The sequence below is a fragment of the Fusarium falciforme genome, chromosome 1 (assembly GCF_026873545.1).
Source record: "Fusarium falciforme chromosome 1, complete sequence".
NCBI lineage: Eukaryota > Fungi > Ascomycota > Sordariomycetes > Hypocreales > Nectriaceae > Fusarium > Fusarium falciforme.
The window spans coordinates 3180758-3208483 of record NC_070544.1 but is presented as its reverse complement, the minus strand read 5'-3'; the positions used below and the strand labels follow the sequence as shown (position 1 = coordinate 3208483).

Genomic DNA, 27726 nt, shown 5'->3' with positions numbered 1-27726 from the left:
TCATGGGAGGCTCAACTCTATTGATAAATGTCTTGACACCTACGAAGACAACCTCCGATTACTACATCCTACCCCTGGCACGTGGAGCTCACGAGAGGAATCGAACGACGACAACATCCGATGTGCTAAGAGGCTTCCCCTGCCGACCCTTTTCCTTGCACCCGCTGCTAGCTCGAGACCCTGCGACGCCCAGGTTTCCTCTGGTGGATTAGGACCAGGTGCTTTCTGCCGAGGCTCGAGAGCTTGGGGGACACGATGGCGTCGTCGGCGATGATTGAAGTAGTCAAGGTACTGCCCCATCGATATATTGCGACGAGGAGGAGGGACTCTGTGCTAACGGAGCTTTCGGGCAGAACGCGCTGGAGGAGATCGTCAAGAACCCGCGATACCATGATCTCTTGTCGCTGATCAAGACGGCGCGCAATGGCGCAGTCTACGGAACCAAGGTGCGGTTTCCGCACGCGCTGGTGTAAGCATCTTCCATTTCCACATTTGACGGTTTGCGACGTCGCTAACTTGGTTATTTGCAGGATGATCTTCCTCTTCCGCTCTGGAACGTACGTTGGACCGCCTCACGAGATAACAACCCCCGAACGAGCTAACGCGCATTGTGATGCAGATTCCGACACAAGGCTGGATTGGTGTTACGAGCGACGAGACACCATGCGAGCAACCTAGCGCGATTCGCCGTCATCTACAAGCTGACCATGTTGGCGCTCAAATACTTTGGCTCTACGCCTGGCAAGGAGGGTACGTCATAGCTGCCGGAACCATGGACCACCAGAGGATTGTCGAGTTCTAACGGGGAGAATGTTATAGGTACCTACGACTCGTTCGTCGGCGGTCTCGTCGGAGGCTACTTTGTCTTTGGCGGGCGCTCCAAGCGCACAGGCAAGATCTCGTCGGTCAACCAGCAGATCGTCATCTACGTCTTTGCGCGCGTCATGCTCGCCCTCGCGCGCATCGCCGTCAAGCCGGGCCACGGGTTCCCCATCGTGTCTTCGGAGCCGCTACACTCGACCATTAGCCACTACGCCTGGCCGGCGTTTGCGTCGCTGTCGTGGGCCATGGTGATGCTTGTGTTCCGCTACCACCCCGAGGACCTGCAGTCGAGTCTGCGGTCCAGCATGACGTACATCTACAAGGACTGCAACGACTTCGACTCGCTCCGGACCTTGCTCTGGCATAACAAATAGACGGGGGTTGGCTGTTGGTGGTGTTTTTTGTTCTTGGGTTGGTTAGGTTGGCGTTTTAGGCGTGGTTGGCAGTTGTCAAGGGAGGCATCGTGAATGTCTGCCTGGGTATTTGCATAACATTGGAGTGGGAGATTATCCATACCTCGAGGGTTCAATGGTCAGCTGGGCCTTGTCTTTATAGGTAGCATTGTAGACTTTGGAATATGATAACCGAGTAGACTTGCAGTCAGTGTCATGGTCTGAGAGCAGTATTGTTTGCGTATGCCTGTGAGCGTCTTGAATAACCTCCAGCCCGTATAATACCGGATCCTTTTGTTGTGAAAGCAACAATGTGTGTTATCCGCTGTAGATACTGGGCAGTGAACAGCGGAAGATAATTCTTCATATAATGTTGGCCGTTGAAGGTGTCCACGTCGGTTGTTGCATTACGCTTTTATGGGGTAATGGTACCACCAACGCCTCTCCGCGATAGAGAAAGATTTCTGCCTAACAAATCTCTCAAGAAAACACTCTTCCCCCGGATATTGAAATCCATCAGGACCCTTAATTCAGCGTGGAGTCTCAGACAGACTTCCGAGGTCAGCTTGCCACGGTCAATATCTGGCGCTAATCAAGCAAGCTACCCCGCTAAAGCTGCCCCCTGCTTGCCCCTCCACACTGACGCCTGCCGTGAGCCTCAACTTCCAGGCTGGGTCCAGTCCAGGCAACTCCACCTCCACTCACGCTCACCAACTTCCTATTGCTTCCATCCTCTCCTCATCAACCTCCCCGACGAAGACCGACAACCATGGCGCTAAACCCCAAAGTCGCCGAGGCCATCTCGCGAGCCGAATCCGCTGCTGGGGAAAAGGGCCCCCTCTACGAGCAGCTCCTCGCCGAAATCAAGACGCTCTCCTCACCGGCCACCGCTACCGACGACCTCAATGCCGTCGTCGACTCCATCTTTAACCAGGCACTCGGCATCGTAGCCACGAGGTCCGCCCTCGCTGCCTTTATCAACACCCTCCGCGAGCTCAAGAACGAGGACATGTGGATCGAGGTCGGAACCCGGACTCTAAACACCATCTCCGCCCAACCCTCGTCGTCCTCATTCATCGACGCCGGCGCCACGCTCCGCGAGCTCGTCGCCACCGCCCATGAGAACAATGAAGACTTCCTCGACGCCGCAAAGGCCCTGTCCGAGATTCCCCTCGAGAGCTCGCAGCGCAAGGTCACAGACGAGGAAAAGGCCCGTACATGGGTCCGCATCGTGCGCAACTACCTCGAGGTGGACGACTCGACGGCTGCCGAGATGTACATCAACAAGCTCAAGAATATCATGCACCTGGTGACAGACCAGGACTTGAACTTGCACTTCAAGCTGTCCCAGGCCCGCATCCAGGATGCCAAGCGAGACTTCCTTTCTGCTTCGCAGCGATACCACGAGATCAGCTTCTCCCCCGCCATCGCCGAGGAGGAGCGCCTGCATACTCTTAGCATGGCCGTCAAGTGCGCCGTCCTAGCCCCCGCCGGCCCCATGAGGAGTCGCACGCTTGGTCGTCTGTACAAGGATGAGCGATCAGTGCAGTTGGAGGAGTTTGGTATTCTAGAAAAGATGTTCCTCGATCGACTCCTGTCGCCTGAGGAGGTGGACAAGTTCGCCGAGGGTCTGCAACCGCACCAGCTGGCGACGACTTCAGATGGTTCCACGGTTCTCGCCAAGGCCGTTGTGGAGCACAACCTCCTGGGTGCGTCCAGGCTTTACAGTAACATCCGTTTCGAGGCCCTCGGATCACTCCTTGGCCTCGATGCCGACAAGGCGGAGGAGACCACAGCTCGGATGATTGAGCAGGGCCGTCTAGTCGGCAGGATGGACCAAGTCGACGGCATAGTATGGTTTGAAGGTGGCGAGGCTTCAGGGGAGAAGGGCAGTGGAAGAGCCGAGATCATTGTAGGCAAGGAGATGAGAAAGTGGGACGACAACGTCGAGAGTCTGGCTGAAGATGTGGAAAACATCACTAATGCGTTGCAAAAGGAGTTTCCCGTGAGTATCCCTTTTCATTTAGTTGATTACTACGCCTGATGCTAACTATCCATCTTCCAGGAATTTGTGGCCGTGAATCTCAATGTATGAAAAAAAAAAAGAAGGGATAGAAAGAAGCATCAAGGCTTTTTGTTGCGCACGGCGTTGGGGGGTTGGGCATCGAGGACATTTCCTCCACGATGAAATGAATGCATATCCATGTAGCTGGCTCATTTGGTTTTAGACTGGCATCATGAACAGGCCAATACTCTAGTCCAAATCTTTCTTGCGAACGACGACGTAGCCCTCGCTGATTTTGCGAGGGTTGCCCTCCTCCTCCTCGAAGACGAAGTCATCCTCGAATTCCAGCTGAGAAGGGCTGCCGAGGGTCCCTTCGCGCCGCAGGATGTCTATCAGAGCGTCGGCAATGTGATTTCCCATCCAGTCATAGCCATCATCGCGGAGGTGCAGTCCGTCATCCCAGTACTTTTCACGATCTGCTTCCGAAAGCGAGTGAAAGGGGATGTGAGCGTGGAGGTCAAAGGAGTAGCTACTAATCGTCAGCTGGGCTCTCCATACTTGGTGGTGGGTATTGGTCCGAGTGATGCATCATGTAGGTGTCAAGATGTCCCGTGACTTACTAGTTTGTGTCCTTGTTGTTGAGTATCATCTGGTTGAGCTCATGCCTGGACTGGGTGCCTCGCTCACCCTTGGCCTCGCACTCGGGGACGGTAAGGGCGAGGACCTTGTGCTCTTTGCTGAGGGCAAGGTCGTAGATGCCTTTGAGGGCTTCAAAGATCTGGGCTGGAGGGATGGCGTAGGCTATGTCGCTATATTCACAGTTAGAGGTGGGCGGTGAGAAGAGGAATATGGAACTAACTTGGTGCCGCCTAGGATGATGGTCCAGTCGAAGGTCTTCTTGCGCCCTAGGTGAAGGTGTTATCGTTAGTTATATGCTCGCTGAGAAGTATGTTGACACTCAAGCTAGGCTCAAGCAGTGGCGTGAAGACCGTCAAGCATCACGACATGGATGAGTGAATTTGACGTACAGGCAGCCTCCATCCTCTTGCGAAAGCGTTCAAAGGAGGCAATGTCCCCAGGTTGGCCATCAGCGACCACCTCAAAGTCGACATCGGGAAAGGCACCCGTAAGGCGATCCTCGAGCTTGAGAGCGTAGGGGTGGGAGCCCATACCCCAGGCGAAATAGCCCGAGGTCAGGGAGTCGCCGAAGCAGAGGATTCGCAGGGTCTTGCGCCCCATGATTCGAGATTCGGGCGGAGGATGCGTGACGGGGATATTGTGAGTTAGGTGGGGGTGATGAAGCTGAATGGCGTTGAGACCGTGTGAGTGTAAGCGGGCGAGACAGGCAGCAGCTGTAGCACAGCCTGGTTTGGCGGGTGCCTGTGCAGTGTTGAACCGGGAGACTTGAGGCTCGATGGCCAGACGCGCAATGTGAAAGCTGTTGAGGAGTGATGAACTGATGAAGTGTATCTGGTGTTGGTTCTCAGCGTTCAGAATGACCTGCGCAGTTGCTTCACGAGGCGGGCTGTTGATTGTGTAGCTGTCAAGTTGTTCGCTTCGGTCACGCAAGTACATGCGAGCACGAGATGCTGAATTCAGAGTACGTATAATGCTTGTGCCAGCCACAATAGGTACTGCACTGAAGTGCTCGGAACGGCCTATTATATAACCGCATGGGTGAAAGGTAAGAAATAAACTACCTAATTCATCTCATTCATCAATCAGAGGCAAAGCATTGTTGCTCCATTGTCCCATCTCAGCTGAATCGGGGCTACCTTGTAGGGTAGTGAGTTGCACGCCTGATCATGAGCACCTCACCCAATGGTGGAGTTCAATGTGACATGCACCTTACAAATAGAGAAGCAGTAATTAATCACACTGAAGGCCGTCAGAGTCCAGGCTTACAGAAACACGAGCCCAATATTAAGAGCAGGGCGTTCACCTGGAGATTGTCGGCCTGCCGCTCGTGACCGTGAGGGGATTGTACCACAATTGGAACTCTCCCCTCAACAACCTCCGGTGAGATGGCCGAGTTGGTTATGGCGTCAGGTTAAGGTCACCTTAACAACCTAAGATTCCTGATGGAGCAATCCTCCTGGGTTCGAGTCCCAGTCTCATCAAATGTTTTTTTTGCCCTCATTCCCAATTTTTGGGATGACTTCTCTTTTTGCTGAGCTTCACCATCAATGTGATTATCATCAGCGGATGTGGCGCGTCATAAAACGCCAATGTGCAGAGCCATAAACTCAATTCCTGGGTAAGGTAGCTTGTCCTCCAGCTTGTCCCCAAAACACCAATTCCATCCATCAAAGCTCAGAACTTGATCCCCCTGATCAAGCATTCAACACATGGTATAGACTTCAGTGAGCTGTGACATCACCTCAACGTGATAATGCTTTGTCCACTTGCAAGGTCTGTATACGCCCTGTTTTCTATCTTGATTGAAAGTATATGTGGTAATACGCGAGAACCCCAAACCATCCAGTATTATCCCTTTTGCTCCAGTCCCCCGTTGCCGTGATCCCGGCCCCAATAGCAAAATCAAATCAAATCAACTCAAAATTCTGTTCTTATACACTGTGATGTTCATGCCCTGCCCTGCCCTGCCCCGGCCCTGATTAGTCTTCGATATCATCATCACTCAATACCAACTTCTGAGCCAGCAGCCCTGTCACACTGCCGGACTGAATACCCGCTCTTCGTTTCCGCGGGCTTGCCTCCTCAGATGGTTTATCGGTTGCCCACGCCTCCCCGGGTGCATGGTCCTCCTCTGCGTCCGAGTCCTGGTCTGGAGCGTTAATCCCTTGGAACGAGACCACCTTCTCTAGGTCGCGGAGCCGGAAGCTGGACGTCTTGCGGGCGCGGGAAATGTGAGCCATGTATGGGAGCCGCTCGAGAAGCATTTCACGGCGTGCTGCGCTGCCCAAGGAGAGGAGGGGCGGGTTCTCGTGTTCCTCATCTGGCTGAGGTTTCGTAACAGGGGGGCGATTCCGTTGCTGGCGATGCATCCAGGATGTTTCTGCCGATGATTGCTGTTGTGGGCGACGGAACGCGATGGCTCCGTCGGTGAGGTTCTTTGTAGCCGCATGATCCTCGCCCTTGAGCAGTTTCGCAGACCACATATCTACAAGACCCTCGAGTTCCTCTTTGGCACGCCAGAGCTTGAGACTTGTGGGGTAAAACATCTTGAACGCGTCGGTGCCTTTTGTGTACGATGTCTTCCTCTTGACTGGGTTTGGCAAGGCGAATAGCATACCGCGGACGGCGACTTGGAACGTCATCTCGTCCTGACGCAGGAGATGGCTGCCAGAGTCCCGGCCGGAGAAGCCGCCTCTTCCACCAAAGAAGATGTCTCTTGAGGGAGAGAGGAGGTCGCTCTGGGAAAGGTACTCGATGCATTCGTTGACGTAGTCGATTGGAGTTGAGAGATCCATAGGATCTGTACTCTCACACGAAAGGACGTAGTTCTCGTGCAACGCTGATATGAAGGTATGTGTGTCTGTTCCAGTCTCATCGATGAGAGAGTCGACAGAGACCTCGGAGCGCTTCGGCCTCGAGTGGTGCGATAAGAAGTTTGGTAGGGTTTCCACCTTGTCATCTCGAGGAGCAACTTCATCTCGTTTGTTGTATACCACCTTTCCAACGGCATGAAATATGCCCAGACTTGCCTCACGCTGAGATATTAGCTCCAGACTCTCCTGCTCCCCATGCGTGAGCTTGATTGCATCCTTGACGCCTTTCTTTTGTTTTGTAAACGCCACCTTGCCGCCCCAGTCTGCTTGCTGATCGCCCTTCAAGCAGAGGAACTCGAGAGAAGACGCGGCGTTCCGGATATCTCCAATCTCACCCAGGCGCTTTAGAACCTGGGGGCCCGGTGTTTTCCTCCGGCCCGATTTCCTAGCTTCCTTTTGCACGATCAACTCGAGCGCTTTCTGCAACAAGGTGGGCGCAATAGCATTGAACTCGATCACCCCGACCCCCGGATGCCGTAGGATCTCGGGCCCCAAGAGTCGGTGGGCTGTAAAACTATCTGCCGAGGCAGAGGTTGTGGTTAGGAGAGTCTCCGAAATGATCATGACCATGGGTGTCACGGGTTCTTGTGAAGGCTTTGCGAATGTGGACAATGAGGGCGTGTTATCGGCGAGGTAGCGTAGTATGGTGTTGCGGAACGATGTCAGAGCTGTAGAGGACCTCGAAAAGGTGTTGGGAAACTCTTCAATGAGTATGATTCGCTTCGAATCCTTCTTATGTGTCCCATGGAAACTGTTCTGCATGGGAGGCCCAGTCATGTCTGTATCTAGGGCGCCGAATTTACCGCCGCGACCGAGAAACTCTTCGAATTGCGCCGATGTCGAAACAAAGCCAAGCCCAGAGCTTCCTGTAGGATTTCGCCATTCAAGAAGCTCGCAACCCATGTCGTTTGCCAGAAGCCGCATAGTCGTCGTCTTGCCAGACCCGGCCGCGCCCTTGAGGATGAGGAGGCGCTGTCGCATGCGCCCGGCCATGACATCCTCAAGCCATCTTCGAACGTCCGCAACCTTCTTCTTGTGCACTGCCAACTCCTCCAGATTTTTCGGCCCAAAGCGTTCTGACCAAGGACGCAGGTCCTCATCGGCTGCTGCTAGGCGTTCTGGCTTTGGGGGCCTCAAGAACTTCTGGCTGGCACTAGGAGCTTCCGATAAAGTTGTCTGAGAGCTGCCTCGGATTCTCTTCTTGGCGCGTTGGCCGACTAAACTCGTAGTACCCGCTGTCTGCTCCGAAATCTCATCATCCTCCGAGATGGGATCGCTTATTATGTCGTCGAGAGGAACGGACCGCCTATCCCCGTTTCCTGACCTCGCAGCTCGCTGTGCCTGGTTTGAAAACAGAGTCTTGAGATCTGCAGTCTTCCCCTTGTCGTCTGATTTCCCAACGTCCTTGGTCTTCTTGGAGCTTGGGCTCGTGCCGTTCCTATGCGATTGCGGTCGACGAGGTAGGCGGTTCGAAGTAGTCGTGGAGAGCTTCCCCGTGATGGGCTTGCTCTTGGATGGGCTCGGCGATGCGACAGGAGGGCGTGTCTTTGGGGGTGAGCTCGGTGAGGAGAGCAGGAAGTTGGTGAGCGTGTTCGCACGGGGCGGCTCGTCTTCGTCGTCTGAAGCGTCGACGACATTCCGTCGGCGGCGCTTCGCGGGCGGAGCCATCAACGCAAATTATGCATCTGCAGGGACAGCATACCGCGGCTGAAAGACTGCGCGATTGGCCCGGAAGCTTCGAAAAGGTGATTGCCGTATAAGTTGATGAAGATGCTGAATCTCGAAGTAATGGCGTCGTGAACGGGCTGTCGATGCGCTAGGGACCCGCAGCACAGTATTTGTGGAGAATTCGCACTCAATGATCTCAGCAGGGCTCTCGCTATATAAAAGACATGAATGGCGAGTAGGCGATATTGGCATAAAATAGTTCTTTTTATGATGGTAGTTTCATCTCCTTTGTTCAAGCCATTATTTGAGTATTTGATACTAATACAATGCAAAATATTGTAGTCCATTTCCAATGCCAGCATATACATTCGTTTGTAACCATCCTGATGCAATTTTCGTTAAATGTATCGTAACTAGACGTTCTGAAAGCATTTTTCAACCGTTAAAATGTCCATCCTTGAAAGTTGTCCACAAAGGTGAGGGCGGCAAGGAGGTACCGGTTGTTGGCATCACCCCAAGTCTTCGACGCCTCCTTCATAGCACGGATCGCTGTCACCTGTTAGTCATGGTTCAAACATGAGAGATGGTTGCCTAACCTTTGACGTAGTGAGCATCGGTGGCCCAAGACGAGTTCAGAGCCTTGTCCACGACGTATTTCCAGTCCCTGCCTTTCAGGTCGCTGTCCACATTGTCCGGATTGGGCAGAGGTCGGCCCCTGACGATGAATACGGCAAGCACCAGAAGCCACCACTCTCGGACAAGAGTGATATGGTGCTCTTTCGGGAAGAAAGGTAGCAGAATTCGAACAGCATGACTCGTGGTCAAGAGATGAACCAGGTAGAAATCGAAGGCATGAGTTCCTGGCTGAACAGTAGCAACCAGTATAGCCACTGCAGCTTCTTGCGACATCTCAAACTGTTTGAGAGGGTCGTTAATCTCCCAGGCATTCCAGTACTCCAGGATCAGATCCTCGTGCTTTTCGAAGATGTCCGGCAGTTCATCGAGATCGGGGTGTTTTGGCAGAGCATTGAATCGCTCGTCCTTGGTCATCTTGATGAGTAGCTGAAGCGGTGAGTCGGAGGTGAAGGAAGCCTTCTTGGTGTAGGATTTGTTGTCAATGTACTTGTGGAAGAAGTTGTACTGCACGCAAGCGAGGCCTAGTGACTCCATCGCAACCTCCTTGCAGTCCATCTCAATGGCATATCCAAGATGAATGAGAGGGTGTCCAACTGTTTATGTTAGTCAATGAAATTCGCAAGTCCTTGGATGAAAGGATAGTCATACGGCCACCAATTAGACCATGCCACAATGGCTCGTCGCCCGTGAACAAATAATGGACCAACTCTTGTCGCCAGTCATAGTTGAAGCGCATGACAAGCTTGTCTTCGAAATAGTCGACAAAGGCTCGCTGGTATCTTCGGTCCCCTCGGAGCTCCTCCCAATCATCGTCGCCAACCTCAGCAGGCGAAGGCACCCATGGCTCCAGCTCAACAATCTGCTTGTCGTAAATGTCATTCAGTTGAGAGACACTTGCCCCAAGGAGGTACGCCGAGCTGAGGACATGAGGGTTGTGGTTGTCGAACTGAAGATTGTGGTAGACGATTGAGTAGTTGGCATGATTGGCCTTCAACAGATGTTTTAGACATCTCGCCCTTCTGTCCGGGTCTGTCTCAATCGAGTGAACCTCGACCGGGGGGACGTCGATTGACTGACGGGTTGAGACCAGTCCCAAGAGTCGGTTCACGACGGGAACCTGTGATAAGAGGCCAGCCATTGTGAGAAATGAGAATGTGGAACTGATACGAGTGTGATCTGATAATGAGAGAAGCAGAATCACAATGACGTCCAAGTGAGCCGTAGAAATGGCCGGCGCCGGTTCCGTTGGGGGCGTTCAACGGACACTAACCAAATGGCGGGGCAAGCTTTTTTCCTTTGGGGACTCTCAGGTGTTCTGTCACTCAGTGACGCGTGCACGGACCAAGCGGCAGTGGATTATCAATCTGCAGCCTGGTTTCGCGTCGTCTCATCTTGAACATCACAACTCTTCACATCGACATACGCTTTGCTCTCTCGCAATGGAAGCCTCAAAGGACATATCGATATACGCCGAGCTTCTGTCAAATATCAGACAAGTATCGGTTGTCGCGTCCTTGTTATCACCTCCTGACTCGTCCACCAAGGCAGAAATCTTGCATGAAGGCCGGCGCCTTGAAGTAACCCATCAAGGGCAGACAGAATCCATATCCCTCCCGGCACAAGTCGCCCTCACTGCGGCCCTTCCGGTGGCGACAAATGGACGCCCTGCTCTGTCCTGGAGACTGCCCGTGTCTCCAGCCGAGGCAAGGCCCGCCCGCTTCTCCCTGGAAAATCAAGCCCTGCCATGGACCTCAGTCGATATAGAGACTGGCTCGCGGATAGGCTGTCGTAACTGCGACAACGAGTTCGTCACACAGCACGCCATAAAAGCCTGGAAAGATCTGCCAAGCGAGAACTGGGCTGAAATGATGGAGTTTTGGCATTGTCATAAACCCCATGACCACGACCTGCAAGATCCCGAATCGCTGGCGAGCAAGGGCTACGGCGCCAACCATGCTATATCTGCCCAGCCGGGCATTGGTTTTGTCGACCTCACCTCATTCCTCTTCTCGGAATCTGACTGTAAAGGTGTCAAGGTAAGTAGCGATTCTGACGCGACTGCTTTTGTTCCATGCTTGACCTCGCCTGTACCGGGTCCCAGCCTCCAGACTGGGGAGAAAGAAGATGTCCATGTCGGTATACCCAACCTTTCAGTGATCTGGCCATCGATACAACTCCCCAAGATGAATGCATCGTCGTTCCCATTCTGTGGGCTGGTAATCTCCTGGAAACCTTCTTTACCGAACGGGTTCCTTGCGTGACCTAGAAGACGCAACCACTCTTTTTCATCCGGCTTCTCAAAGATATGGGAAACAGGAGATTAACAGGAGGCACATTTGCTTACAGGAACAATGTTGATGTATCCTGGACTGTCGATTAGCTGCTTACACCTTGTAGTATTCGTCCTCAACCGTGGATGCTGGCTTCGACCTCTCCTCTTTGGCCTTGGATGACAACGAGGCCAAGAGGTTTCTTCATGTCTTTTGCCAGAAATGCCAGACTGAGGTTGGCTTATTCAACATTCTGGCATCGTCCGTGACGCTGTTCAAATGGCAAATCACTTGCCAAACCATCAAATCAAACCCCAGGCCCAGTAGTTCTGAGTGCCTGGCAGCCACTCTTCTGGCAACAATTTCCCGGTCAGGATCCTCCAAGTCTATCATCACACCACACATTCTGGGCCCGGAAAGTACAGAGACAGACGAGACCAAGACAAATCTCTTTCTCTGGGTTCTGAACCCAAATGTTGTGTACGCCTCCTCTTCTGCCACTGGCAGCAAAACGGCAATGAAGATACTCTACAGACAGATCCCGGTAGATGAGGGCGAGAAGCTGACCACCTCCATGATCTCGGATGTTCAAGAAATCAGTTTGCCCGCCTCGGCCATCAGAGCAGCCGAGGATTGCTTGTCTTCCAGCAGCCACTTGCTGCCGGCTCAGGAGAGGAAGTTCAAGGCATTTGATGTTGGGCTTCTTGGAAGGTGGGAGGCTACTTCATGAAGATTGGCCTTGAATGCCCATCTTTGAGAAGCACATCGACTCGAGCATGGATAGTGAGCACCCTCCGAGAAAGAGCACACAAACATCAACTATGCATAGATAGCTGGAGGATATAATACACTAATCTCTTCCCAATGCGTGTTATTGCCGCCATCATCGTTGCTGACCTAGATCATGTGACTTGCTACACACTGGGGGAGCCCCTGATAAAAGAGCCTGGTGTTGGTCAGTTGAGAACGGCGTGTCAGATTTTTCACTTTCATTTTACCTCGTCAACTTAATCAATTTATTCAGAATTCCATTAATCTGAAGCAGTACGCGCTGTTTTTGCGAGGACCGAGCCGATGCCTGAACGATGCCATTGACTCGGTTGTGCTTTCCTCGAGATTTGCCTCGACGCACAGTGCTCTGATTCAATAGCACGGTGTATCACAACCTCCACACTCCTAGGCATCCGTCTGCACCTTGACACCTCTGCCTCCTCCATCACTCTCACTCACACCAACAAAGACTCCGAGGAACCAATCCTATGTTCTTCCTTTTGAGTGTTGCGGCTCATGTGGACACTTGACATCATTCGTTCCCCTCGCTTGCACCGGACTCGGCTGACCCGCCGTCTTGTCTGACTCTCTGGCTATCAGTCTGATGCATGATGCATTCTCAAAGCGCAGTTCTCATACCCGCTGGATGTTTGTCCGTCTCTCGAGAGGAATGCTCTTTGGCTTCGGAACTCTGGTCTCTCGATGAACTTGGTGATTGGAGGACCTTTGACTTGTCGCCGGATTCGCCATTCCATCTCAACCTTGACACTCAACAACGATTCCTTCCCCAAAACGTGCAATCATCACTTCGAAAGTCCCGAAAGCTCGCACCATGCATGAAATTACTTGAAGCATCATGGATCAGGCTCGAATTCCGCGTCCCCCATCGGACTTCGGAGCGAGGCACCTTCCGAGTTTACCTCCTCCCAGATGATATCTTGCGCAGCACTGTGAAACGATCAGACGCCACATTGATCAAAGCAAGAAGGAAGATCCTAGGCCAACTGGATTATTCTCAGGAAGCCTGGCGAGGCGATATCCAATGCCAGCGCGCCGACATGCCACGTCTGCATGAAGACGCAAGCCAGAGCGACGGGTCTGACGAGGACGTGTCGCTGCTGCACTTATTCAACACCATACCATCCCCTGACCCCGATCCTGAGTTAATACTAGACCCGTACTCGAAATCTGCCATGTACGATCTGCTCCAGAGCCAAGTTCCCGGCCTCAAATCTCAGCTCTACCCTTACCAGAGAAGGTCGGCAGCGTTGATGTTACAAAAAGAAGTTCAGCCAGGGACTGTACTTGACCCACGTCTACTCCACGTCAAGGACCAAGAGAGCAGAGAATGGTATTTGGACCCCGTCGCCGGTACGGTTCTCAAGGAGCCACGTTATTATGATGGAGTGTCTGGTGGAATTCTAGCCGAAGAGATGGGTTCTGGCAAAACAATCATGACCCTCGCCCTCATCCTCGCGACTCGATCGTTGCCTACCCACCCCCCAGAGCATTTTCGTGCCGGAGATGCCCCTGTGAGAAAGCGCCTTGCTTCGCTGTCCGAGATGGCTGCTTCCTGCGCAACCCGAAACTCGGTACCATGGAGACCGTACTTTGACCTCTTCAAGGAACAGACTGGGGATGATTACGAACGCTGCATCGAGGCCCTGGAAGGAAACCCAGGCTATTATTATCTCCCACCGCCCGTGCCTCATTACGTTGGAAGGCGGTCCCGTCAGCGCATCGAACCACCTAAGAAACTGCTGTATCTTAGCAACTGCAGCCTCGTTGTAGTGCCTGCTAACCTGGTCGAACAATGGGAGCAAGAGATCCGCAAGCATACAGAGGGCTTGAAAGTTCTTGTGATAACCAAGGGCATCCAGCTACCGCCAACCAAAGAACTATTGAAGTACGACCTCATTCTTCTCTCCCAGACCCGTCTCGAAACTCTGGCCCGGCAAGGGGGCGGCAAACTAAGCGAGTCTCCGCTGTCCAACATCCACTTCAAGCGATGCATCTTCGATGAAGGGCACAAACTTGGTAATTCATCGATCAGTAACCCAAGTAACTTGCTCACCAGTTTGGATTCTTTGCATTTCTCATCCCGCTGGGCTGTGACAGGAACACCATCTCAAGGGTTATTCGGAGTCGATGCTCAGAAAACAGGGAACGGCACCACCACCCACCAAGACGATGATGCGAGTAGCATTGATACGGCGAAGCCCATTACTGGGAGTAGCCCTGAAATGGAAAAAAGGGATTTGGAGAGAATTGGATCTCTCACAGCTGTCTACTTGAAAGCCCGACCCTGGGCGAACAAGCTCGTGGACGTTGGAGATACCACGGCTGACCCGAAGGTGTATTTGATGCTACCAAAGCACACGTCAGCTGGCCGTGGCCGCTCGGATTGTCTGAAATCGACACTCAACTCTCTCATCATTCGACACCAGTTCGCGGAGGTGGGCGATCTCCTCCCACCTGTGAACCACAAGGTGGTTGTTCTAGAAGGATCGTACCAGGACCAACTGTCTGTCAACGTTTTCTCGATGATGATTATTTTCAACTCAGTTCAGTCACAACGAACAGATAGGGATTACTTTTTCCATCAGAAACAAAGGGAATCCCTGAATCAACTGGTTCGAAACCTGCAGCAAGCTTGTTTCTTTGGAGGCTCTTTCTTCTCAAAGGACATGATTTCAACGGCTGTCAATACTGCAGAGGAATTCCTTCGCGGCGAGAAGGTCCCTATCAGCGCCGAAGATCGGCACCTCCTGGAGCAAGCAATTAGAATTGGCTATGTGGCCATGGAAAATGCAGTGAGGACACTTAGCAACCGATTTCATGAATTGCCAGTCTGTGTCAATGGTTTTCCGCACAATCTTGGCGGTGCGTGGTCCCTGGATGGCGACTTGGATGATGCCATGTGCAGTTCGTCAAGCATGCTCTTGGCACTTCAGAAACTAATCTACAAGTCGGCCTTGAAACCTGAGGAACTTAACTCTTTGCTCAATGGCCGCTTGATCCAGGAAGGCGTTATCGAGAGGCGTCGTATGTTGGATGAGTCTCTCGAACAAGCCAGCGACAGGTCGCAAACGCTGGCTGGGAACACGAAACTGGGAAACGACAGTCACAAAGCCACACAGACTCTTAGAACCAACATTGTGAAGCCCGAAGAGGTAGCAGCTGCGGATGGTGCCCTTGGCCCACTAGAAGCAGCGAGGATCACATCAACCGCGTCGTCTAAGCTCTCCTACTTGATCGATAGCATCATCAAGTATCAGGAGGACGAAAAGATTGTTGTTTTCTATGAAAACGAAAACGCTGCTTGGTATCTAGCCAGCGTACTCGAAACTGTGAGCTTAGAGGGAATTATGCCGAAGACTTGCCGCTGACAATGGACAGCTCCAGATTCAACATCTCATCTATGCCAGAGGGCTCACTAACAAGAGGAAGGGCCAATATGTCAAAACGTTCCTTGTGAATCCCGATTTCAGGTAACCCTCTTCACTTGCAGGCTGGATATTGTCTGCTAATAGAACCCCTAGGGTCCTTCTCATGGACATTACGCAAGCCGCCTTCGGTCTAGATATTAGAGTTGCATCCAGGATTTACTTCATCAGCCCAGTTCTCAACCCTCAGGTCGAGGCGCAGGCAATTGGTCGAGCACGACGCATCAGCCAGCAGAAACCAGTCTCGGTCGAGACGCTGGTGCTTAGCAACAGCATCGAAGAGATCATCATTGAGCGGAAGCAACACATGACACAAGCTGAACATGATGCAGCCAAGACGATATTGCAGGTCGAACGAATCTACAACTGGATCAAGGACGCAAGAATCATCCCATTGCCCAATGACAAGACCAGCAAGGAAAGCCAGATGGCGCCTCTACATACGCCTCAATACGTGTTCGGAAGAGGCTTTGGCTGCACCATGCATCCAGACGACGGGTTGGTACTGGATGATTCTCCAACTAGGAAGAAGGATGGTGTGGGGGAGCCTCCCCAAATGACGAATGGTTTGAAGCGAGCACACGAAGCAGGCCCAGGTGCAAATGGCCAAGTTGAAGGAAACGCGTCGTCATCCGATAAGCGAGATCTTGCTGCGCGTCCAGCAAGAAGGGTGCGGTTCACGGTTGAAGCAGACGAAGAGTGAAGGAAAGCCAAGTTATTGCGGCTGCAGCTTGCGCCACCAGCCCCCGCGCCAAGTTGGAGATGGGTGGAAGCTAGGTTTCAGAACCAAGTTTACAAGTTGGAAAGACGGCAGTGAAGGTGTTTGGAGCTGGGCGTCATAGACATAAGATACAAGGATGGGAATTGGGATTTTTGGAATCGGCTGGGATACTTTGAATAACAATTTCGCAGCAGGACTGGATCCTAGCAGCCTAAAGCGTGGAACTCTCTGTGACGGACCAGAGATTTGCGATTCACTGGGGCGAGGAGATCAAAAGATGCCTTTTTGGTGTTTGCTGCAGCGACGTCCTGGGGCATTGTTCATGACAAGGCATCCTTACTGTCTGGTTTAGACAACAGGGCTATCGTGAGGTGACAGCGGAAGCAGATGATGAGAGGTGGGTTTGGATGAAGCCACGGCAAAGGAACAGAGCGAAGCAGAGCCGAGCACTTGTCACGGCAGAAGTGAAGGTGCGGCTATCCCGCCAGGATCGCTCTCATGACAACCCCCGCAGCGGATGCACAGAACAGGAGCCCATGGACGGATACGGTGTGCGGTCGGAAGGATTCGAGTGCATCGGAAGTCAGTTGCGGTCTGGACAAGACGGGAGCAGCGGATGGCACGCACGGAGCAATAGCTCTGAGTAAGTTGACGACATGCCTTGCCAACAAAGATGGCGAAAGATGGCAAGTCGGCCAGCACGGGGGCTACGTGAGTGCAATTTCGGAGGATTTATGCCGTCAGCAGCTCGACAATATCGATTTTCCGCTCTTCATTGCATTCTCGGTCAGCACGGGATGGCGATTGCTACTACTCCGAGTCCAGGGCCATGTTCCCGGCTTCCGCTAGACAGAGTGAAGGGAAGGAAGGGAAGCAGACAAGGGAGTCTCCCGTGGCCTGCCCTGCTCTGATCTTAACAGCATGGCTGGGATCCCTGGCTCATTTTGGGGCGAGCTAGGTTTGTCGCACAAGCAGATGAGGATGGTTGCCTGCTGTCAATCTGTCCCGCTCACTGGAACAGCAAGACGCGCCGACAAGGAGGAGCTTGAGTTTGGTCGATCAACGTGATGCTAGCTAGCCGCTGCAGCGGCGCCCCCAAATGCTCCGACTGGGACACCCCGGGCGGGCCCACGGACTCGAGGGAGAACGACAAGTGGACGACGAGAAGTGAGAACGATTCCACTGTGAGGGGTCACAAGGACCCGCTGATTCGAAGGCGTGAGGCCATCAAGACTGGTGGTACAGTACAGGGATGCTGTTGTGCTCCTCGACAGGGTACTATTTTTGACCTTGGGCGGGTGGTTGGCGGTACATCGTCACCATCACGGTTCATGGTTTCACACATTGGAAGTCTCGAACTGTGGCGGGAAGATGGCGCAAGAAAGGGCGCCGCTAATGAGGCTCTAGTCGAGGGTTGGATCTGTCCTGGCGCTTGGAGGGAGAGGCTGTCTGTTACAGGGCACTTCTCCTTATTGCTGACCTTCCCTGGCGTCAATGCTAACTCAAACCCCAGGTTTCCATGATGGAGCAAAATCCAAAACACAGCAAAAAGCAGGGAATGGTCATGGGCGCCTTGGCCAAGGGGTGGGTCGTCATTGGCTCCGCCACTGTCGAGGATGAGGAAGAACAGTGGTTCTTGGGAGATGGCGCTGTTTCTGGACGCGAGCATGGCTCCTTCGGCTGCTCTTGTTGTTGTTGTTTTGGCCATAGGAAGAAGGATGATACTTAAGTTTGACGGTTCCCGTTGGTCAGCTTGATTTCGACGCTTCACGACGTGCTCACGACGCAACTATCACCACCATAACCAACTTGACGACCTGGAAATCAAGGCCTCGTGGCTTGGAGAGGCGAAAGGGGAAACCAACGACTAACTGACTGTTCGGTGCGGTACCTGCTCGACGCTTGCCGTGCATGTCTGAGTTTTTTTGTCCCGACGGCGCCGCAATTGATGCAGAGGCGTTTTATTGTGTGCTCTCCCGACCGCTCTCCCTGATTTCCTGCTGGTCGATCGATTTATTCCCTTGTTCTTTTCTTATTTCAAGCCGTCTTCCCCTCTTCCGGGTCCCCTTGGAGCCTCATTGTCCTACTCTCGTTTCATTATCCTCGAGGTTTACGAGCTTGTTCAGACGTTGATACGCCGCCTTCTGGGAGGGCTGAATGCAGACACCCATACGAACTCACATCTAAGCGCCATTGGAACATATACGATCGAGCACCCTGTCATATTGTGTTGACGCTCCGTTCCGTCCGGTTCGCCAATCTTACAACTCCACCAGCCAGCCAGCTTTGCTTGGCCTGGCATCACCAAGACCCGGCCGCCATGTTCGAGGTTCCGCACAACCACCATGGCAAAGACTTTAAGCGCTTCTTCTCGCCTGGGCGCAGCTCCATGTCGGCCATTGAGGATAAGAGGGCCGACGAGTTCCGCAAGCACGTGTGGGCGGTCACCATGATTGACGAAGATCCCTTGTCGGGTAAGATGAACCGACACTCGACCGACCTTGTGTGAGTCTTGATCTTTTCCTTTTTGTGTCCTTTCTTTTGTTCGTTAGAGATCAGGACCGAACCCCTTTCCCGCGCCTACATGTGCTGTACAGTGCAGTAGTTTGGCCCCAGCAGAGGTGGCCCGTTGGGCCGTCTCTCTGTATGCGGGCGTCTGCAAGACAGAGGACGCCTCAATCCTACCAGCATCTGGCCATTACCCATTTTTCGGTACCCAGCGGCAGTGGCAGTGGTGGTTTGAGCAGTGTGTGCTTATTCTTTCTTCCACTGAACTCCTCTGAAACCCCTGAGTCAGCCTGGAGGATGGGCTGCTACCAGTTGCTGGGCCAGACAAAGCTGTTGAGCCAGAGCAACTGCTAGTTGATGAACAAGGAGACAACAGACGCCTCCATCATGTCTCTCCTCGTTCCGTCTGCCGAGCACCGGAAGTGTCTCACGGGCTGCACATGTTGCCCCAGCGCTCTGGGCTTGGCTGCCGCCAACACCATGGACGGGACTAGCGCTCAACTCGAAGACCTTGGTTTGATTACCTGTCCACAATTTCCCCTTGGTGGCGTCCCCAGGTGCCTGGCAGCCTCGCGCTACGCGGAGCCAAGAGATCACCCAGGCTCTTTCACATACGTCAGAACTGTTCTAGACGGATAGACTTGAAGCCGGGTGTGCCTAGCCCGCGCCTGTCCGTGCTTTGCGCTGAGGAGTCTTTCATGGATGCATCGGGGAGTTTTCATTATGTATACTTGCCTTTTTTTCCCCTCCCGCAGTTGTAGAACTTTGTGTGCCTTTTCTTCTTTTTCTTCTTCGTCTCTTCCTTCAAGCTGACATTGGTTCATCAGTCGTCCTGGACCCAACAAACTCAGGTCGAAGAGAGCATCTGCCTACGCTGGACCACCACCGGTAAAGCGAGGGAATGACAAAAAGTACAAGGAAAAGTCGAAATCAGCAGACCTCACCATGCGAGAGCCTACGATTGCAATTCAACCAATGCACCCTCCATCCTTCAAGTCGCCGACGGACCTGTACCCGGTAAAGGAGAACACCATGGACGATTTCTTGGCCAATGAGTCCAAGGACAACTTGCCTCGCACCTCGTACCCGATACGTCCAACCTATGCTGTCCTGGAGACACCATTGGCCGATCCCACAAGGAGCAGCGATGGTCTTCCTGGCGTCAAGCTCAACCGGCCTCGAAAGCTCAGCAACAACTCGATGACCAGCATGTCGTCTCTTCAGAGCCGGGAAAGCCTGAGCACAAGACGAACTCCGTCCTGGGGAAGCAGAACCAGCGTTGACACTTCGGATTCCATGGCCCACTGGCGGCCTGATTACATGTATCAACGACCCATGCCCATCAAGAAACAGGCACCCGTCCGAGATCCCTTCAAGCCGAACGAGCTCTTTTCGATGCTGCCTATCGAGGTGCTCTCTGTCATTCTGGAGAAATTGAGGGAACTCCATGTCGGATACAAGAGCGGGAGCTGTGCAACTTGCTGGATGCGAGACGCTTGCAACATGTGCGTCGTCTCTCGCAAGTGGTACGGTCCCGCCCAAGAAGCCCTGTAAGTGTTTTTTTTCCATGGTCGGAATGCGATCGCCAGAGATGCCGGGTGGCGTCAAGCTAACAAATTCCTCTCTGGTTCAGGTACGAAGACATTCAGCTGGTTGGCCCAGACTCGGCCGCCCACAAAAAGAAGTTTAAGCTGTCTCAGGGCGCCCGAGTCATGATGCTCCGGCGCCTGCTACGCGCCAAACCCCGGATCGCCGCGATCGTCCGGCGGCTCAAGGTTCCGGCCCCCGAGCCGCTTCCGGGCAAGGGGTCCACCGTTGCCGACTACGACAACCTCGTCGCCTCGCTTGTTATGGCCTGCCCCAATCTCGAGAGCCTCTCCGGCCTGTCGACCACCTACGATCACTCCTTCAAGAAGATCTTTCATGCACTATCGACGAGGACCAACCTCAAGGAGATGAACTGGTTGATCCAACCATCGCCGCTTCAGAAGCAGCAGAGGATCCAGTCGAGTACGCGGCAGCTAGGTCTAGTTATACCTGGGGAGCTCAAGCCGTTCCAGGAGGCCGCCTTCTTGAGCCATCATGACAACTGGTCCCAGCTCGAGACCCTCACAGTACACTGTCTTCCTGGAGCAACTCTGACGCCCGAAAGCCTCCTTACATCGACTCTCAGCTACCTCCCAAAACTCAAGCACCTCCATTTGTGCAACCTCCCTGCCAACAGCTTCAACGACACTGCTCTCCTCGCCCTCCCCCCGCTGGAGTCTTTGACCCTCTCTCACATTAGCGGCATCTCCTCCAGCGGCCTCTCTGCCTTTGCGACTCACTCTTCGAGTATGCCCCTGCGCAAGTTGACCCTGCGCCATACACCCCTCACCTCCCTTGCTGCTCTCGCACGCATTCTCTCCAATCTGAGGTCACTCATCACCTTCTCCCTCGTCCAAGCCTTCCCGCCCGTCATGCCTGAAGACGACACTTTTTCCCTGTGGATGATGCCCTACCTCGCATCTAGCAGCGTCAAGAAGCTGCATTGGGACATCACAAGCCACGCATCTTGCGTCAACGCCGCCGACGACATCCTCGCACGGAGCATCGCAGCCGGAGGCTTCCCCGCGTTGAGGGCCCTCCGCGTGCTCAACGACCCAGACGGCATCTTCCAGGAGTTGTGCTACCCCGTGGAGAGGATTGACCTCCATACAGATCGATTCCGAACCACGGAACAGCCTGGTGATGTGTCCCCCTTCGCCGTGGCCCCAAGCTCCAACACCAGCCCCATGTCACCGACACGTCTCTTCAAGTCTTCCAGCAGCTCCCCCCTCCCTTCACCACGGACCCCAATGTCCTTCTTTGGCGATTTGCGCCACGCCCCCTACACCAGCCTCCACACGGCGCGCCTCGCCGCTCAGGCCCGTCTCGAGGCGGCTCGTTCCCGGCCCCGCTTCACCGTCAATGTGATCGATGAGGACGGCACGACAACCGAGACGTTTGCCATGGCCGGCTTCATCGGCACACCAGGCAGTGTCATCCGCTATTACCTCATGTCAGATCCGGGCACAACAGACGACAAGGGCGGTCTAGTCGATGTGCGTGACCTGGACGGCGATGGCGGTGAGAGTCTTGCTGGAGGTCGTGAGGGCTGTACTGGACGCTGGAATATGCGCGACGGCGTCGTAGCAGACAGGAAGGAAAAGGAGAGGTGGTGGCACACCGAGAGAGGCCGCTGGACAAAGGTCTCCCTATCATGAACGATTCTTCTCTTTTTTATGGCGTTTTTTCGGAACATTGGGATACTTGATAGTACGAGACTGGGCTCTCGCATCGGCAAGCATGGTAATGATATCACGGCCAATACATATAAACGGATCTTGAGGGAATCTCTATGGATAGGTACTGGGCATTTTGATTTTGAGTTTAGAAATTCGGGTAATTGGGGCAGGGCATTAAAATTTGGCAACGTCTGGGATAAGGTAGAGATTGAATATAAATTCTGCATCAGTCGACGGGAGTCGATGGCAAGGCATCATGACAACTCTTGATACTATCCGCGTGACATGTCTTCCGGAGGCGAGATATAATTGACTTCAAACGGTGCGAATAGAACGATGAGTACACAATGATAATTAAGCTATCAATTCTTTAGGTAAACATCATAGTAACTTCTTCCAAGGATTCTATCTAGGTGTATCCAGGTATACAGTATAGACATACATGCATACATACATACATACATACATACACACCAAAACTCCACGCTACATACAACAAAACTCAATTCAAAAAACAATTAAACATTTTTTTTATCCATCCAATTATGTGGATATGGCTCTATATCAACTCTAAAAGTATCCTTTCCGACTACATCTGTGTAGATTTTCTCATGCTAAGTCGTTAAAATGTTTTGTTCTGCGCGCCCAGGTCTCCTGTCCAAAATATCTGCGTGCATGTGTGTGTGTGTGTGTGTGTGTGCGTGCGCGTACGTATATGGTAAAAAAGCAGACAACACCTTTGAGGGGGAAAAACAGCCTTATCCAACATGTACCTAGCCAACCAGCTCTCGTCAGAATAGAAGAAGAAACGAGCTCGAGGCCCAAATTACGGTTGCAATGGTAGAAGAGTAGCAGCACTCCAGTGCCGGCAAGGTAAAAAAAGAGACGCAAGAAAACAAGTCCGAGACCCAACCCCCAACATGTACAAAACATTGGGAACTCCGCAGCCTTTTTTTTGGGGGGGGAGCTCCCAGAGAGAGGAAATGGCAGGCAGTCCATTGTTGATTTAGAAAAATCCCTTCTTCTTCTTTGGCTTCTTATCTTCGTTACCCAAGATGTCGTCAAAGGTGGCTCCAGATGGTTCCGGAGGAGGAGACTCCTGTTGGGAGCCATGAGCGTTACCCAGCGCGGCCAGGTTGCCGACAGACTGGCTTCTCAAGCCAAGCATGACACTGGCAGGTCGCCCTCCCAGGGAGCTGCTCCGCTCTCCAAAGGGGCTCGGGGGCTGGAGAGGCACCGGCTCAAGACCAAGGGCAATGCTGGATCGCCAGGCCTGGTTGGCTCGGCTTCCGCTTGGAGAGTGTGTTCGGGGTCGCAGGGCAGCCTGGGGGCTACCCATAGGCGAGGGAGGAGTGTTCAGTCCGCCGAAAGATGGGGGCGGGGTGGGAACAAAGTCGTCGCCGTCCAAGAACATGGAGCGAGGAGGCTCGAGCGGTGACAGAGGGGGCTCCGTCGCCTGTACCGGGAGCGCTGAACCGCCATTCTCATCCCACTGTGCAGCAGCAAGCCAGCAGTGACTTCGGTGGTAGGTGGCTTCCACACTAAAGAGAACCGCGTCGGTAGACAACTCCACCAGGCCACCTCCTCCAGCCACCTCATACCACATCTTCTTGACCTGCTGGTCTCCGATCCACGGGGGATTGCCCATGGGAGGCTCGCAAAGGAAGTACTCGACTCCCTCGGTGAACTGCATGCCTGGGGCGTCCACCACCAGGACAGGCAGCGACTGAATCACCGTGTAGAGGAAGAGCCAGTAGCCAATGCGTTGATCAGCAAAGTCCAGTGGCGTCTTACCTCGGGCCTCTCGCAACTCAAATTCTTTGAACTTGTCCAGGAAGGGGACCTTGATGCTGTTGGTATCGTAGTTGTACGCCTTGTTGAGGATGAGGATGAGCTCGTGCTCCTTGATGTTCTTGTCGAACTTGGCCTGCTTCTTGGGAGGAAGCGTGTCATACGTCTCCAGAATCGATGTGGCCACGGGCAGCTGGGGGCAGTCGTACGGAATGGGCGGGAGGACGGGTGGCTTTGAGCGATCAAACTCAGACATGATGTTTCGAAGGGCCGACATTATCATCTTGTCAGTCTCTTCAGAAAGAGCTGGCACCTCGTCCATGACTCTGGATGTGCGGTTGGTTCGGTCCACAATCAGGTCATACAACGCACACATGTCCGAGTACAGGACCTTGAGCACCAGTCTGTTCAGTCCGCTTTCGGCGAACGGGTTCTTCTTGCTGCTGGCCTTGGGAGGCCAGTTACCAAACGTGTGTTTGTAGTAGCTCATGACAAAGTGTCGCATCTTGCTGAAAGAGCTCTTCCAGACCTTGAAGCGCACATGCCTGAGTTCCGCCATCGAGGTTGAGTTGGCGATGCCAGAAAAGATGGCCGGGAAGTCAAAGTTCTCCAGGTGCTGGTTGGCGTTATGCTGTCGGTTGAGCAGGTCCAGATGGGCACGTTCGAGGCTCACGCGAGTCTTGGGCGAAACCTGCTCGAACAGGGGCAGTCGGAGCTCCATAATCGCCGCGTACTTGCCTGCAGCATGAGCAAATGCTTCATTGTAAAGGTCCGAAGATCTCATGCGCTCGCCGAGAATCAATGCCTCGAGTGTCTTTTCCCTGCTGTGTCGGCAGTCCGCAAGAGCGTGCTGGTCCATGTAGAAGCCGAAGCTGAGGTCGACCGCATCTCCAAAGGTGGTGCCATCGAAGCTCACGAAGCCAAACTCCTCCAGGAGCGCGGCGATCTGAAGAAAAGCGTGGAAATTGGTAGGTCGAGTCTTGGTTGCTACCAGAGGCTGTCCGGTCAAGAAGGCGAACAGATTTCGGATACCGATCAATCGGTCGAGGTCCGGCTGCGCACCGGGGCCAGGCGCTGCGAGCTGCCCGGAGCTAGTAGGCGGGGCGGTAGGCAGATAGAGGCGAAGGTCATCGTATCCATCGTCAGGGACGGGGGGTGAGTTTGGCGGGGAGAGGTATCGGGCCGCGTCTTCGGCAGTCAGGCTATCACGGCCACCAAAGCTCCTGGCTCGGCTTCGACCGGCGGGCGCTTCTCGCTCTGTCTGGATGAGTTCATTGAAGATGTAGGACGAGCTAATGGTGAATTCCTGCACCTTGAACGACGGTCCGTGGCCGCTGTCCTTGGGGTACAGGTAAACGAGCACAGCTCCGCTCTCGTTCCAGAGCTCGGGGACCTGGTGGAAACAATGATTAACTCTGAAACTGGGGTGCAACAGGGGACGATGCCATCTACCTTTTCTCCGTTCTTGAGCAACGAGACATTGTACTCGGCTCGTGTGTCGTCGGACAGGACCCAGGCGCTCGAATCGTTTGCGTTGGAAACTTCGACAGAGTTTGAGCGGGATCTTCCGCCGGGCAGCCAACTTCGGCGGAGACGGCCCCGGGTCGGGCTCTGGCTAACATCGCCCTTGGATGAGCTGGGTCGGATGGAAAGCGGCGTCGAGACAACGCGGCTCTTGCTGTTGCTGTTGCGCACGGTGGGGGGCTGAACAGAGGATGATCGACGGCCGCGATCGGGGACAGGAGATGTTGTCCGCTTCTTGAGGCCCTGCACGGGAGGCTCGCCGCCATTCGCGATGTGCTGGAGGGAGCCGCTTCTTCGCCGAGCGTCGGGGTTCTCCTTGCGCAACTTTCCAGTGTGCTCCACGGGAGCCGTCGGAGGAGGGGGAGGGGGAACCATGGGTTCCTGAGGAGCCAGAACAGCCCGGTGCATCTCAGGTGATGGCGGGATCGGGGCCATGATCTGAGGGTTGGGGCTTGGCTGAGGCATCTCGAGACTGTCGCTCTCACGTGTAGGAATTGAGGCTTCACTGGGCGGGGAACCACCAAACCCGGGGAGGTGCAGATCCTGAGTGGTGATGGCCAAGCCGGGGCGATGCTCTTCGGGCATGTGGGCCGTGGGCTCGACGATGCTCGGGGTGCTGGAAGATGGGCTGTCGTCGACGGTTGTAGGAGCCGTTGCGGCCGTTGTCACCGTGTTAGTGGTGGTGGAGGTGTTGGTGGGAGAGGAAGATTTGGTGGGTGCAGGAGAGGGTGCGGCAACGGGAGCGGGAGCCGTGGCGGTTGCAACGGCCGCAGGTACGGAGTGTGTTGGCACTGGCACGGGTGGTGGTTGCGCTTCAGGTTGTGGAGGTGCCGCAGCTGGTGCTGTTGTTGGCGGTGCAGGTGGTGCCGTTGTTGGCGCTGGCACAGGCGGTGGTGCTGCTTGCTTGGCTGGCATCTTTTTGGGAGAAGCCGGTGAGGATTCCGAGGGCAGCGTGATCAAGGGGAGAAGCGATGAGAGACGGAATCTAGATTTTCGGTTTGATTGCTGCTTGGCAGATGGTAGGTTGGTTGTGGACTGAGACTTGGGCAGAGTTGCCGACTTGTTGGATTCCCCGCCGCTGCTGCGCTTGGTGAGGGTCTTGGGCCGTTCGGGTGAGCGAGTGTGAGCTTGAGCGTTTGAGGTGCTCTGATCGTCGTGTCGTACGGCGTCCTTCTTGTCGGAATTAGGCGCAGAACCGGGATTGGAGCTGTTGTCTCGCAGCTGGGAAAGGTCAACGGTGTTTGACTTGTGCCAGGTCTTCTTGCGGGGATCGTGGGATGTCGAAGTCGAAGTTCCAGCGGTGGAAGAGGCCGAGGACGAAGGAGTCGACGACTCAGGATCAGTGTTGGACCGCAGCATGGAGAAGGACGCGGGTATGATGGACGCCCGGAAGGACTTGCTCGACGTCATGCTGGGCATTATGAGCGGCCAGCAAACGCCAGCGTTACATGCAGCAGCGAGATGCTGCTACTAAGAATGGAACTGGAAAAGCTGGGGAGTGGCGAGGTACGGTACGGCGTAGTTGATCGAAAACGAACGAGGGAGGACCTGAAGGGGGGGAGAGGAGAGGGTTGGCGGGTCGCGGCCAGGCTAGAATATGTAGGTATGGGATGTCCGCAGCCGCAGGCCGAGAGAGAGCGCAGGAAGCAGCAGTTTTGGAAAAAGGAATCAGCAGAAACAGGCAGGCTCTCGTTCTTTTCTGCCAGAGGGCTGCTGCACGAATACCATGGATGGACTGCTAGGCACGCCAGGGCACACAGTATTTTAGTCTGTGGCTGCGTGTCAGATCTAGGACGGGTCTTCCCTGCGCCAGGACAAGCCCCAGAGATGGGGTCCTTGGAGGAGCCCCCGAGAGCGAGGGGACCCATAGGCGAGCAAGAAAGCTCGACTCTGGATGGCTGTCAGTCTGGATCCAGGGAGTACTCGCAAGGTACTTCGTATGCTACTTTTGGGGCGACAGACGCCGGTCTCTGGATCAACGGGTTCGGGGGCTCGGGAGCGGGTGGAGACGCGATGACGTTGGCTGGCTCAGCGTGAGTGGATGAAGTTTCTGTCTTTTTTTTTTTTCGTCGTCTCTTGTTCGCTGCTACGTAAGTTGAGGTATAGTCTCCTGAGCTTGGGACAAGGGGTGTGTAATATGTCCCCTTGTGCCGGAATTAAAGAGAGCTTGAAAAGAAAGGAAGACATCAAGCAAGAAAAACAACAGAAACAAAACACTCCAAGAGAGAGCAGGCGCCCGTCAAGATGCAGACGTCCATCCGTGTATCCAGACAGTGCGTGGACACTCACTCTACTCTGTGCCTGTGCCTGTGTTTGTCTCTGCTGCTGTCTCGTCCAGCCCCAGCCGGGCTCGTGCTCGTGCTCAGCGCCTTGCTGCTCGTGTCGCAGGTACGC

At 54.0% G+C, this 27726-nt stretch overlaps 8 protein-coding genes and 1 pseudogene across 9 annotated transcripts, besides 1 other annotated feature; 5 read left to right on the top strand and 4 right to left on the bottom strand.

Moving 5' to 3' along the window:
• Positions 1 to 255: 255 nt before the first annotated feature.
• Positions 256 to 1196, top strand: NCS54_00088500 (Hypothetical protein; the record flags this gene model as incomplete). The annotated part of the gene is made up of 5 exons (XM_053146521.1): positions 256 to 288; positions 354 to 469; positions 531 to 557; positions 620 to 750; positions 820 to 1196. 5 exons carry the CDS (start codon positions 256 to 258, stop codon positions 1194 to 1196), a joined length of 684 nt encoding a protein of 227 aa, XP_053002496.1.
• A 787-nt stretch (positions 1197 to 1983) lies between these two features.
• NCS54_00088400 (COP9 signalosome complex subunit 4) lies at positions 1984 to 3258 on the top strand (the record flags this gene model as incomplete). Its single annotated transcript, XM_053146520.1, has 1 exon — positions 1984 to 3258. The coding sequence occupies one exon, from the start codon at positions 1984 to 1986 to the stop codon at positions 3256 to 3258; it is 1275 nt and encodes a 424-aa protein (XP_053002495.1).
• A 210-nt stretch (positions 3259 to 3468) lies between these two features.
• On the bottom strand, positions 3469 to 4794 carry NCS54_00088300 (SGNH-hydro domain-containing protein; the record flags this gene model as incomplete). Its single annotated transcript, XM_053146519.1, has 4 exons — positions 3469 to 3748; positions 3840 to 4028; positions 4079 to 4124; positions 4248 to 4794. 4 exons carry the CDS (start codon positions 4792 to 4794, stop codon positions 3469 to 3471), a joined length of 1062 nt encoding a protein of 353 aa, XP_053002494.1.
• Positions 4795 to 5837: 1043 nt separating this feature from the next.
• Positions 5838 to 8399, bottom strand: NCS54_00088200 (Hypothetical protein; the record flags this gene model as incomplete). The annotated part of the gene is made up of 1 exon (XM_053146518.1): positions 5838 to 8399. The coding sequence occupies one exon, from the start codon at positions 8397 to 8399 to the stop codon at positions 5838 to 5840; it is 2562 nt and encodes an 853-aa protein (XP_053002493.1).
• A 442-nt stretch (positions 8400 to 8841) lies between these two features.
• NCS54_00088100 (Hypothetical protein) lies at positions 8842 to 10173 on the bottom strand (the record flags this gene model as incomplete). The annotated part of the gene is made up of 3 exons (XM_053146517.1): positions 8842 to 8948; positions 8996 to 9628; positions 9684 to 10173. 3 exons carry the CDS (start codon positions 10171 to 10173, stop codon positions 8842 to 8844), a joined length of 1230 nt encoding a protein of 409 aa, XP_053002492.1.
• Positions 10174 to 10474: 301 nt separating this feature from the next.
• On the top strand, positions 10475 to 12035 carry NCS54_00088000 (Hypothetical protein; the record flags this gene model as incomplete). The annotated part of the gene is made up of 2 exons (XM_053146516.1): positions 10475 to 11071; positions 11433 to 12035. 2 exons carry the CDS (start codon positions 10475 to 10477, stop codon positions 12033 to 12035), a joined length of 1200 nt encoding a protein of 399 aa, XP_053002491.1.
• A 649-nt stretch (positions 12036 to 12684) lies between these two features.
• On the top strand, positions 12685 to 16225 carry NCS54_00087900 (Hypothetical protein; the record flags this gene model as incomplete). Its single annotated transcript, XM_053146515.1, has 3 exons — positions 12685 to 15426; positions 15476 to 15567; positions 15619 to 16225. 3 exons carry the CDS (start codon positions 12685 to 12687, stop codon positions 16223 to 16225), a joined length of 3441 nt encoding a protein of 1146 aa, XP_053002490.1.
• A 2296-nt stretch (positions 16226 to 18521) lies between these two features.
• Positions 18522 to 21996, top strand: NCS54_00087800 (annotated as a pseudogene). Its single transcript has 3 exons — positions 18522 to 18748; positions 19579 to 20301; positions 20385 to 21996.
• Positions 18522 to 21996: a sequence feature.
• Positions 21997 to 23023: 1027 nt separating this feature from the next.
• Positions 23024 to 26751, bottom strand: NCS54_00087700 (Hypothetical protein; the record flags this gene model as incomplete). Its single annotated transcript, XM_053146514.1, has 2 exons — positions 23024 to 25201; positions 25261 to 26751. The coding sequence occupies 2 exons, from the start codon at positions 26749 to 26751 to the stop codon at positions 23024 to 23026; spliced, it is 3669 nt and encodes a 1222-aa protein (XP_053002489.1).
• Positions 26752 to 27726: the final 975 nt, after the last annotated feature.